At 31.4% G+C, this 13,134-nt stretch overlaps 1 protein-coding gene across 1 annotated transcript in view; it reads left to right on the top strand.

Annotated features, from left to right (window-relative positions):
• The window catches only part of LOC112686624 (G-protein coupled receptor GRL101-like), an 87,029-nt gene that overhangs the window by 71,243 nt on the left and 2,652 nt on the right, over nucleotides 1–13,134 (top strand). Inside the window, exons 13-25 of the mRNA XM_025558998.1 lie at nucleotides 4,301–4,420; nucleotides 4,491–4,605; nucleotides 4,680–4,754; nucleotides 4,832–4,975; nucleotides 5,549–5,620; nucleotides 5,688–5,759; nucleotides 5,823–5,894; nucleotides 5,976–6,047; nucleotides 8,546–8,943; nucleotides 10,491–10,638; nucleotides 10,733–10,824; nucleotides 10,915–11,141; nucleotides 11,631–11,823. Coding sequence (XP_025414783.1) covers nucleotides 4,301–4,420; nucleotides 4,491–4,605; nucleotides 4,680–4,754; nucleotides 4,832–4,975; nucleotides 5,549–5,620; nucleotides 5,688–5,759; nucleotides 5,823–5,894; nucleotides 5,976–6,047; nucleotides 8,546–8,943; nucleotides 10,491–10,638; nucleotides 10,733–10,824; nucleotides 10,915–11,141; nucleotides 11,631–11,823 — 1,800 coding nt within the window. The remainder of the gene's footprint in view (nucleotides 1–4,300; nucleotides 4,421–4,490; nucleotides 4,606–4,679; nucleotides 4,755–4,831; nucleotides 4,976–5,548; nucleotides 5,621–5,687; nucleotides 5,760–5,822; nucleotides 5,895–5,975; nucleotides 6,048–8,545; nucleotides 8,944–10,490; nucleotides 10,639–10,732; nucleotides 10,825–10,914; nucleotides 11,142–11,630; nucleotides 11,824–13,134) is intronic.

Raw genomic sequence — 13,134 nt, 5'->3', positions numbered from 1 at the left:
AATTATAAAATAAGAGTTAATTTTGATTGACCAATTAAAATTTATAAGTAACGGATAACATATCAAGTGGTTAAAGACGTGATCATTTAAATGAATAAGGTAGAAAATAATTTGGGCTTAGAAGTAAGTTGATTGCGTAGAAGAGCTGTAATAATATAAAAGAAGGGAAAATATTAGATTTATTAATGCCAGAAAACCTGAGATTAATTGGAAAACAGTATAATAGTATATATCTATTAGGTAATAAGATATTATTAGAACTAGTGATGGAGGCGCAAGAAACTTTGGAAAGAGGTTTGATAAAAGGAGACGTGAGTACAATATTTTTATTTTTATGATTACAAGTGGGTTGTTTTGCGACGTTTAAGAAGTAATTTATGTTTAGGACAACCTTTTTAGTTGGAAGTATGATCACCCGCGCAAAAGACGCACTTGGTTAAACTGTATTTTTCTTTGATGTAACTGTTTCAGAAGTGATTTCCTTTGCGTTTAACACAGTGTGAAGGATGAAGGGTCATCATTATTTCCGGTATGGTGATGGTAATAGTTAACATTGTGACCGTAGCTATGTCATTTCAGACACTGAGGTGAATCACTAAGTCTTATTGGGTTATTCAACTTAAACTTTTGTGTGCAACATTGATGATTCATTAGGAATTTTTTTATCATTTGTATTTGGATTAATTGCAACAAAGAACAGCGGAAGCGTATGGCCATTTTGAATGACATTCTTAATTCTTTTGCGGGAATCTAATTCCAATAGGGCATCTGATATATTTAGTGACCTGATGTTTTTATATTGATAGTAAACAATAGATTCATTGGTTATAAATTGAACGTCACAAGAGGTGTCGAGTTTGATTTCTTTGTCCACTTCGCTCGAAAAGACAGCGAAACGATTAGGCGAAACTAATGGTTTAGTGTTTTTCCTCTTATGGATTGCAGAATTAGGCTATGATAGAAGCGAGCGTTTGGGTTTGGTAGTAAGCGGAGAGGGTATGTTGTCCATCTTGAAAGTGAAGTCGCATAAATATAATACCGTGAACTGAACTAACTAACTTAACTTAAATAAACTAATAAAGTAACTTAACTAAAATTGCGGTAACGGAACGGGCAAATTATAACCGCACCGACATGCGACCGTGTTACAAGTCAATATCAGACTGATCGTTCTAATACTTATTAATTACTATTAAATTGGCATGATTAATTACTTCGTTCACCGTTGAAGATTTAACATTACTCCGTTTTTTAAATGGTACAGTCCCAATTTTATTCGATGTCTTCGAAACTGGCAAAGCTGGAAATACAAGATCGTAGCTATTGCCATTATTCATAGCATCTCCTGAACTAGGTTGGCCTGGCACCATTGACTCATTCTTCATCATTGTAATTGATGTTCTGGACAGGTACTGAATTACTTTCTTGAAACAAAATCTGAAAACTCTAAAATCAAAATGCGAACGAATAAAAAAATTTAATTAATTCGAATTCGATATCTATGTTCAACCAATATTGTGCTTTAGAAAGTGATTTTATACGTCACATAAATCAACTAAATGTTCTTCTATAATTATACACAACTAATAAACTAAATCACCAATAGTTACAAATATGCAAAATATAATTTTATATCAATTAATAACGACTAATAATGCAATTTTTTTAAGTCTGTATTATCAAACGATAATCGATCGAAAAAATAAAATGTTCATATAAAAATCAGAAATGTAATTAAATATTAAAAAGTGCATTTTCACATAAAGTGCTCTTAATACACGTGAATTTACGTGTCATGTGTAAAATTCAAAATAAGAACGTAACCCCTTAACTTAATACTGTACTATTAATATTTTATTAAAACTTCAAGTGCATAACATAAAATTACTAATTTTCATCATTATAAAAATGGATATATATTTGGATAAATCATGACACGTGTTTTAAGAGCTCTATTCACATATATGCTTCTATATTTTTAGTCTTATATGTATTTAAATATTGTTTAGTTTCAAAAGTGATCTGATCGTGAGTAGAAGTGCTATTTTTTTAAAGTTATAACGAGACTGTTAAATGGATCAAACAAAATAGGAGTACTTATTGTTCGCGATATGCTTCGTAAATAAATCTTAGAAAAGAAGCAAGAAGCTTTTAAAAAAAAGATTATGGGTTCGACAATGGATTAATATAAGAAATAGTGATGGCGCATCAGTTTGTTTTGAAATAAGAAATCACATTGATCACGTGGTTCACTATTCGTGTTCAGGAATAAACTGGTTTAAAATTACCATATTGCATTTAACTTCTGTCCGACGTGTTGGACTTCATGCAAGTTTGAGCATACAAGAGCTTGCATTACGTATTATAAACGTTAACATTTGTTCAGTTTTGTTCTTGCACAAGTAAAAATAAGTATGTGGGAAAAAGCATACAAAAAATTTCAATAGTGTGAACCCGGTATAATGCTTTATTTTTAACTATTAAAATACACATACGTATTGTGTAAATCAGGGATCCTCAAACTTTTATAAACACTGTATACGTTTTTATCAATTAACTTTTTTGGGTACCCCTTCTTAGTTAGAAAAACTAAAATAAATATAAAAAAAATTAAAAACTTATAAAATTACATTTTTATTTCATTAAAACATATACACAAAACATGTGAAAAACAAAAATAGCTTACTTCCAAAAAAAAATAAGTGAGAAGGCTTAGCTTGTTTTTGTTGGCACAGTTGATCAATATTGGATTCTAATTTAGTTTAGTAAAATCTTAAATCATCTTCAATATTTAACTTGTTTCTATATTTACTTTTAAACTTGAATAACCTTTTCCACATAAGTAATTTAAATGTGAAGGTTTGTTGGCCAGACTCGTACCCCTTAAAAAATCTCGAGTACCCCAAAGAAGTACGCGTAACACAGTTTGAGAACCACTGGTGTAAATAAAGCTAAAATACATTATCGACGGACGGCGATTATCGTATAGATAAGCAATAAATGTATTTATGCATGGCGGTCGTTTGATGTTTATTAAATATTTTATAATGAACAATTCTGCAAAATGTTTAAATTTTACCAAAATATGGTAGGTACACTAAAAATTTATTTGAACCGGAACGATAAACGTTATTTTTTTTACGAACCGGAACGCTAAAAAAAAATTTTTCGTGAACCGGAACTGTGTTCCGGTCCATTTCGAGCCCTGTTTGTTTTTGTAAAGACTATTTAGTTATTGTAATTAGAAAAATGAATTCCAAATATAAATTGAAAACTAAAATTCCTTTATCGACAAGAATAAAATACAAAGATTTCATAAAGGGAATAAGAGACCACCATGAATCAAAATAATAGAAATAATAGTACGAATTACATTGCACTGCAAACTATTTGCTGCTATTTTTTTTTTTTTTATTAATTTCTGTTGTATATCAAAACGTGGGTATCTAATTTTCGATTACTAAAATTCATCAAATATGGTATACTGTGATAATGATTACAATGAACAACTACCTGGATGATGGTGCGGAAAGAAGTGATATCCGCATTAACTCTACACACACACTAATAATCATTTACAACTAACACATAGACCTCGGGTGGCGACTATGTGATTAGAAATGATCTAAATGTTGGTTCTTAAATAAATGCTATAGCGAGGCCCCTTAAAAATTGGACAGTGTTTTTTATTTTTACTTTTAAAAATTTCAAGTTTTTTTGGAGAATCTCTTATGAAGTTTATAACTTCTTCAACAATTCCAATTGTATTTCGCACTGATTGAACTGAACATGCCTTAACTAAAACTGAATTTTAAGTAGTGGCTATAGCAATGCACATATGTAGCTAGTTATATGGGTATCAAATATCAAGTGTATCATATTATCATGATATATTGATATTCCAGTATTCCACCGTGTACCTGTGCGTGAAAAATAAGAGGGCCTACAATAATAAATAAAGTATAAAATACGGTGAATGGGGGGGGGGCACGGGCCCTGTAGGCCCATCCTTTAAATACGCCCCTGATGAGTGTATGCTCGTTCGAGTTATAGTTAAGTTTTCATACGAAAACAGGGTGAATTTTTAATTCATGCTTAATTAGGCAGATATTAGACAGATAATTATTGTTTTAAAGAATTTTGATAACTCGATTTAGAGTCTTATGGACAGACAAGAACAATATATTTTGAATTGTCGTGCGTTATGATGTATTCAAATTAAGTTATAATACGCTATCGAAATGATATTATATTAATGTCGGCAGCAAAATTTGATTCCATATGTATGTGCGGTTCACAGTCGATTCAATATGCGCCGAAAATGAATACAAATGTCACCGGGGGCCTTGCATACATCAGTCAATGGTGTGTAACATGCATGTCGATTGTGATTTGACTTGGGACGACGAAGAAAAGTGTCGTAAGATTTACAATCGCTTTTTTAATAACGTGTATGTGTTTTTTGAATTATTAATGATTATGGATTTCAGCTTTCGAATGCTCGAGAATAGCGTCTAGCTGTCAGTGTCAAGATATCCAAATAAATTGCACCGGCCACGGTCTCGAACAGTTCCCGTACGATATAGAAAAAGAGATCACGTTCTTGTAAGTAATCGTTGGTAATAAAACAATACATATTGAAATATAAAATAATGGAATTTACGTAAACGTTGTTACAGTCACTTGGGCGGGAATAATTTTTCCAGCGATCTTAATGCAAAAACTTTTGAACATTTGGATCGATTGGTTTATTTGTAAGTAAACATAAATTGTACGTTGAAACATATTGTAAACAGTGCTCATATAACTTTTATCTCATTCTTGTTTTCAGAGACTTAATGAATAACTCGATAAAATACTTGAAACCATTTGTGTTTTCTACACTTTGGCGTTTGAAAACGTTAAATTTACAAAATAACGAAATCACGATTTTGGAAAATGGTTCATTTTTGGGACTCGGTCGGCTGACGGGATTGTGAGATTAATTAATTACTAAACATTTTAGGATTGGTTGTTGACTCAGCATTGAGTTTTGTCAACTTCTAGAATATAACCGAAAATTAATATTTGTACTGCTAGTCTTTTATAATTATAGTAATTATGAAACTTGGAATAAGTTAATGCTAAGCCATACATTGAACTATTTTACGCAACGTTTTGTATTTATTTAACATAATGTTTTTAATTATCATTGGACATGATTTTAAAGCAAACATTTAAAGTTGAATTAAAAATAAATAAATCCGTACAATTTATTTTTATTAAATAGATTTTACAAATATCGTAAATAATTGTATAACATACCGTGAATAGATATTGTTCGAGATTTGTAAATAACTCGAAGATAAACAATCTTTTAATAATTTAAACTATTATGTCAACATATTACACTTCATCAATTATTTATTTCGACAATTCAATCACGAAATACGTCGCGTTGTATTAAAGAATATTTTTTCAGGCAAACATTGTATCACTTATATATTATTATAATAATTTATATGTTTAATACAGGTAAAATAAAATTTAAAATAAAATTAACTTTTAGGCATTTGCAAGGAAACAATATATATAAGGTGAAGTCCAATGCATTCCAAGGATTATCTTCTTTGATTACACTGTAAGTACATGGTGCACTTCTTGAGATCACGAAATATCTGGAGTTGATTTGATTTTTGATTTAACAGTGACTTGAGCAAACAGAACATTACATACATAGAGACGGACGCTTTTCTCGGTCTGCGATCATTAAAAAGCTTGTTAGTATTCTAAGCTCGTTGTTTTTATTATGTTGATTCGTCAAGTAATCCGTGTTATTTTAGAGATCTATCAGAGAATTCACTCACTCGTATATTGGACGGAACGTTTCGCGGAATGCCCCAAGTGGTATTTTTGTGAGTATATTTTTTAACTTTATTTTCGAGCGTGAAATTTAATTTGTAACTTAATGTTTATATACGAGTCCTTTTTCACAGAAACGTCAAGAATAACCAGTTAAGAGTTATAGACCAGAACGTTTTTTTCACAATGCCGTTACTGGAAACAATGTGAGTTAATAACATTAAAGTAGTGTTTTTTTTTTTTTTTGTATAAGTGCCATTAAATTTACTGTTCAGCAATAATACATCTAAAAAAATAGCGAAATCAATTTTAACGCTGTTAGACTAGACACTTCGTAGGCACTACGAACAAAAATGTAACTTCTTGAAAAAAAAAAATCAATAAATACAAACATATCTATAAACATCGTTATAGTGTGGTGGTCAGCTGTATGTCCCCAGCCCCCCCCCCCACAACGGACTTTCGAGTTTAAATTTTTACAGTCGTTTGTGCTTGTTTGTGCTTTTATTCCCGTAGTTTGTGCTTAACCCGTTTCTGAGTTATCTAACTATCAAGGTGGGGGGACTGGGGACATGCTCAGCCCCCCTACCTCGGACTTTCGAGTTCAAATTTTTACAGTCGTTTGTATTTCGTTTGTGCTTGTTTGTGCTTTTATTCGTGTCGTTTGTGCTTAACCCGTTTCCGAGATGTTAAACATTGAAAAAGAGAGGGGCCTAAGGACATGCTTAATAAATTCAAAATATATTTAAACAAACTTTTAGTGTATATTGTTTTATTAACACATTTTATAAAGTAAACTAAGTGTATGTAAGTAACCAATTTTTTATTTATTATTGACCTGTTCGTTTATTCCAAGTTTGTGCAGATTTGTGATCTAACTTCAGCAGAAAATTCTGATTTACTTGGGATTTTTTTTATAATGACCCACTTTATTTTTTTTTTTTAAATTAATTTGTGTACAAAAATTTAAATATTCAACATTTTTACGTGTATTTTAAAACAATAAGAACTCTTCTCTCCAAAACCCCAAAGCGATATATTCATTATTGATGAATTTTCATTTTGAAAAAAACTTCTATAATAATATCATAACACGTTTTTAAAATTGTTTGAAACATTTTTAATTTTATCATTTTTAAATTTGGGTAGACGTTTAAGCGACTATTTTATCAGGCCAAGGAATTTTAAATCTGACTGGCTACTGCGAATTTGCACTTAAATTTATGCATATCTACGTGTCTAACCGTAAACACCGTTTGTAAACAATACTTTTGAAAAAGTATTAAGATACTAATACTATTATTCGAATAAAAAATTATTAAAAATACTTTTAAAGTACTATTGTAAAAATGTAATTTACGAATACTCACAAAGTATTTGAATACAAATCTAAGTATTTTTTTTAATTTTATTCTATATAATATATATGTATATTGTACACCAGTACCTATTATGTTATTATTTTCCATGGATCTTAACAATTATTATAACATGTCTGACTATTTAGAGATAAATACATTTGCATACTTTTTTTATTATTGTTAAATATAGCAGATTGCAAAATAAATTCATTTCTCGGAGCCATGACATCAGATCTAAAATTTGAAAGTAATATATTGCATATATTACATATATATTTTTGTATGTTTGATATATTTTGCAGGAGAGTGCATATTTTAAGATATTTATGCTTATTTTGTATACTTTGACAAATTTTTCAAATTTAAAATTAAAAACTAGATACATATTTCAACCGATCGAAAAAAAAATGTACTAAGAGGACTTAATACTTCCAATAATATACTGTCTGCAAACTACCTCTCATATCTCGTTATAATTTTTGTTTAAGTATAAATAATACTATAACACCGTATCGACCGTATAACCCGCTGGATATCGATCGGATGTCGATAAAAATAATAGCAGGTATAGAATAATAGATTATTTGTTTAGTGTTCAGTTCAGTCGATTATTATCCGTCGTTGTTTTTGCGTTTCGCAACCACACAACGTTGATTCATACGTAAAACGTCGTACGCGTATATTTTGTAACATTGTGTAATTCCGAAAGTACAACAGTTTACGAGCAGCTGAATTAACGAACAGGTCAACAATAAATAAAAAATTGGTTACTTACATACACTTAGTTTACTTTATAAAATGTGTTAATAAAACAATATACACTAAAAGTTTGTTTAAATATATTTTGAATTTATTAAGCATGTCCTTAGGCCCCCTCTTTTTCAATGTTTAACATCTTGGAAACGAGTTAAGCACAAACGACGGGAATAAAAGCACAAACAAGCACAAACAAAATACAAACGACTGTAAAAATTTGAACTCGAAAGTTCGAGGTTAGGTTATTATGTTATTACTATAATTAGGTTATATTATATACTATATTAGGTTATATATACTATAATTATGTTATAATTATAATTATAGTAGTTATGTCCTAACCATTAGGTTAGGCTGGGGATATGCAGCTGTGATAGTCGCATTCTAACGACAGAGCGTAGTTTTATAATACACCGTGTCGATTTACACGCTTTACAACTATAACGAAGTGTTTATCGGAGAATATTTATTTAACACATACCTTTTCAATTAAGAAAAGATATGGTGATTTTAAGGAATACAGCACGATTACATGCTATTTTGTTGTTTATTTTTATTACTTGCTATTGGTTGTTATTTTAATACAGGTTCACGGACGAGTTTCGCTTTTGCTGTTTAGCCCGGTACGTCAAACAGTGCAGACCGCTGCCGGACGAGTTCAGCTCGTGTGAGGATCTGATGTCCAACATCGTGTTGCGCGTTTGCATCTGGATACTGGCCGTTGTGGCCATCACGGCTAATCTGATGGTGATCGTGTTCCGGGCCAAATACAAGCACACCAATCAGGTGCACTCATTCCTGATCGTCAACTTGGCCCTGGGCGACTTCCTGATGGGCTCGTACCTGTTGGTGATCGCTGTGGTTGACTGGTATTACCGCGGCGTGTACTTCATACACGACTCGGACTGGAGGCGGAGCTCCATGTGCAACGTGGCCGGTTTCATAAGCACGTTTTCCAGTGAGCTGTCCGTGTTCACGTTGACCGGTAGGCGTACGCGCGACGTTATGCGGCCAAAATAGTGAGAGAAGGAGAGAAAGAACAAAACAACGTACTAAAAATATCGTAAAAAAGTGTAATAAATTTGAATCGTAACGAAAAAAAATATCGAATGTTTAGGGAAAAACTATAAACAGATACAAATCAGATATCAGTCAACTACAGAAATAACAAATAATTATAACGGCTGTCTAGAGGTATTATACTTTTAAGGGACATGTCGTCCAACTTAAAGATTGATGTATTGAAAGAGCAGTAATATTTGGAAGAAATTAAACATGAACGGTTTATTTCCGAGTTCTTAAACCATCATTTTTATTTATTTATTTTTTAGTTTATATAATTAGCTTTCAATAAGAACTATTATACCTCAGCAATAACAGAACACCATATAGTTACATACAAACTATTCAGAAAAAATACGTTATGTCACTTAATATCATAATTCTTAGAGTAATATTGGTTATTTGAAAGGAATCATTTATCAATTTATACTAAGATAAAATATTTTTATTTATTTTTAATTTACTTTTGTAAATAAAAATAACATAAATAAATTATTTCGCTGTTATGGATTTCGTAACAAAGTAAGTTCCGCTTTATTTTCGCTATATTTTTTCATAGGTATATTTTTCGTGTTATTTTGATAACGACGACAAGACATCGAATACAATTAATATATAATCAATACTTGGTACACTCATTGTTCGTTATGATTTATGTTTGTATAGTGCTGTTCATCTGAATTACGGCTCACTAGTGATCATCGTCCATCTTCACCTCTCTTTCTATATCGAAACTTAAGATACTGCGTAACTTGAACTCCTTACGTTATTATAAAATTTAAACTGCGAGAGGTCTCAGTTTGTAATAGGTACATCATTCCATTTTAAAACCAACAACGCTGATTTATAATGTCGTAAATAATATGTTTTTGAGGTAAATTTTTAAATTAAATATTTAGTAATATTTAAGTAACTGCGAAAACAGACTAACTTGAGTTAAACTATTATAATTGCATCGATTCACTCTTGAAATGTAACGCGTTGAAATAACGAAATAATAATAATTTTTTTTAAACCAGTCGTGTTACGATAACTGCAGGTTGTCAACGTTTAGTCTGAATGTGACTATACGAAAGATATGCCCACACGAGTGCGTTGAATAAAATTTAAAATTTCTTTTGAATGAAAGTGCACCTAGAACTTTTCCTATAACGGACCTCTGTTAATTGATATGTGTATGATTAGTAACACACTACTGAAAAAAAGAATCGATATTTTGTTATGGAAAATAAACAGCAAAGGGAAATTGAGGTTGGTGTGTTAATTTTTTTTCTTTTTGCTCGGAAGAAGAATTTATTATTAGCTACGTCTTCTACGCGAATTGAAAGGAATATCTCAAAATATATATATATGTATTTTTTTTTCACAAAAAAAAATGTATATTTTCTCATTATTTACGTTTAACAATAATAATTTTATATACTTAATATTGTTTATTCGCACAATAATATCGATGCAATAATATTTTAGTGATCACGTTGGAAAGGTTGTTGGTAATCATATTTCCGTTCAAAGTTCGGCGATTGCAAATGGATTTCACGCGTATACTAATGGCTTTGTGTTGGTTTTTGGCGATCGTTATATCAGCTATCCCTCTGTTCAACATCCATTACTTCAGGTATACCTAATCGTACAGGAAATCACGTTCGATTTTTATCCGTGAGAAAAATATCCAATACATTTCAAACACGTATGATTTATTAATTTTTCAGAAACTTTTATGGTCGATCTGGCGTGTGCTTAGCATTACACATCACTCCAGATAAACCCAATGGCTGGGAGTACTCCGTATTCATATTTCTGTGTATGTTTTTTAGATTTCCTGTTTTAGTTTCAGTAAACGTATTTAATTGCATAACCGCTGTTCGTATACATACTAAATTTGTGGTTTTAGTTGTCAATCTGGGTTCACTGTTGTTGATATCCGGAAGTTACATTTGGATGTTTTTTGTCGCTAAAACTACTCACCGCGCCACGGAAACCTTAATCCGACACCGGTCTCTCAGTGAATCCGCCATGGCTTGGCGAATGAGTCTATTGGTGGCCACGGACGCCGCGTGTTGGGTGCCCATTATCGGATTAGGACTGTGGTCTTTGGCCGGATTCACTGTACACCCTCAAGTAAGACTCTTTAATAAGTCGGTTTAAACATTTCGCATAATTTCCAAGCACCCGCAGCTGTTACGAATATACATTATATTATATGTATATATACTCTAATGGTTCTATGCCTGTAGTATAATAATATGATGATCGTTGATTTATTATCGGTCAATAATAATAATAATTATTAGTTTTCAATGAGGCCGAATCCGACAAAGGGACGAAACGTAATAAGATAATTGGTAATTATGACGATACATTGTCCTCGGCATACTGTGATATCTAATAGCGTAGCACCAATAACACATAGTATTATGTCTTATTCCACATTATTAGTACGCAAAACGAACCGTCGCGTCGTCGTATACAGGATTTTAGTTTGGTTAGGCGTTATTGCTGCAAAGATCGACAGTAAAATCTATCGAAAATATGATCAACACCAAGACTTCGGAAGCAGGAAGACATTTCCTTACCTAACCCGTAATAGCTGAATATTGTGTTTTTCAGGTATTTGCTTGGGTAGCTGTTTTCGTTTTGCCCTTGAATGCTGCAGTCAATCCCGTGCTCTACACTCTGTCCGCGGTGCCTATGGTCCGCCGCAGCGTAGCGACCAACAGGACAGTGTCGTTCAGACGATCTACGACAAATGACGCGAAACGCATCATGTCCACTACAATTATGGGACCGTCCTCCGTGCAATGTACGTTTATTTTGTTGTTTTTGAATCCATAGGCGAGCATAGACCTCTTTTTCAGGGTATGCAAAATGCTACCGCTGCCTATCCCCACCAAAACTGTAAGTCAATTTAAGCGTTCAAAATTCTGGTCAAAATATTCACACAAATGTCTAAATAACTGTTTAATTTGAAATTTTAATTTTTTTTCCTGAAAAAGGGGGCTGAATAGCCATTTTTTAATTCTTATAACTGTTTTCATAATTAAAATTTAAAATAAATAACGAAAAAAAAATTAAATACATAACACTTGACATGGTTTGAGTAATATATTTAAATAGGGTAAATAAATAAAAACATAATTATACACTTAAATGAAAAGCAAAATAAATTTGAAAATAATCAAAATTAATCATAACACGATTCTGCGTTCAGTTGATTCTTAATATCACCAATAATATCTTTGGGATTTTAATTTATAGCCGTTTCTTGTTCTGTAGTTGAAAGATATTTAATCTCTCTTAAATCATTGTACTTCTTAATTTCATTAACACATTAAATCTTTATTATAGCATATAATTTGTGTTTCAAAAATAAATTAAAATGTCTGGGACTGAATATAAAAATATAATAAAAATTATAATGTAATACAAAATCACATAATATACATAAGACCAAATATGTCATAATTTTTATTTATTTTTTGTAATTTTAGAAACAAGGCTCTATGTTTAAGGTATGCAGTTGCATACCCTGCATATCCCCTGTGGACGCCTATGTTGGAAACGCTCATTAGAAAATACCATATAAATTTTCTACAATACCGTTTACGAGGAATCAATCCCGTGTTGATCATGATTCCCCGATTAGTTGTCGTATACCTCACACCCCTATGATCTTCTTTTTTTATTAATTTTTTACAATAACTTAATTGTTTACTGTTAATAAGATAATCACCCATTGGCTTTATAAATATAAGTAATATACCGTCATCGATATCACTGGCGTGCTCGAAAAAAGAAATATTTACAAACAATTTAATTATTGAACAAACTTGATATGTGTCCACTTCTCAAGTTAAGTTCTATAACTCATGATAGCTCGCATAAATTGTTGCTATGCAGTGGAATTATAGTTTCCGCGAATCGTCTCTATTACTGTAGTAGTTTTGCAGTGATTAGGGGACTGAGACATGATTATAACATCATGTTATTTATTTTAACATCCTAGTCCAATAGTTTCGGGTTGAACTTGCCTGGTATTTTGCATCGATACAGCAAAACATTTTCAAGAGCTTAGGCCGAAATGTTATAAATTATTGTTATATTTTCAGTACCA

Source organism: Sipha flava, unplaced genomic scaffold, assembly GCF_003268045.1.
Source record: "Sipha flava isolate LNK unplaced genomic scaffold, YSA_version1 319_pilon_pilon, whole genome shotgun sequence".
In the NCBI taxonomy this organism is placed as follows: Eukaryota; Metazoa; Arthropoda; class Insecta; order Hemiptera; family Aphididae; genus Sipha; species Sipha flava.
The sequence above is the reverse complement of the archived record's forward strand: the minus strand, read 5'-3'. Positions and strand labels throughout refer to the sequence as shown.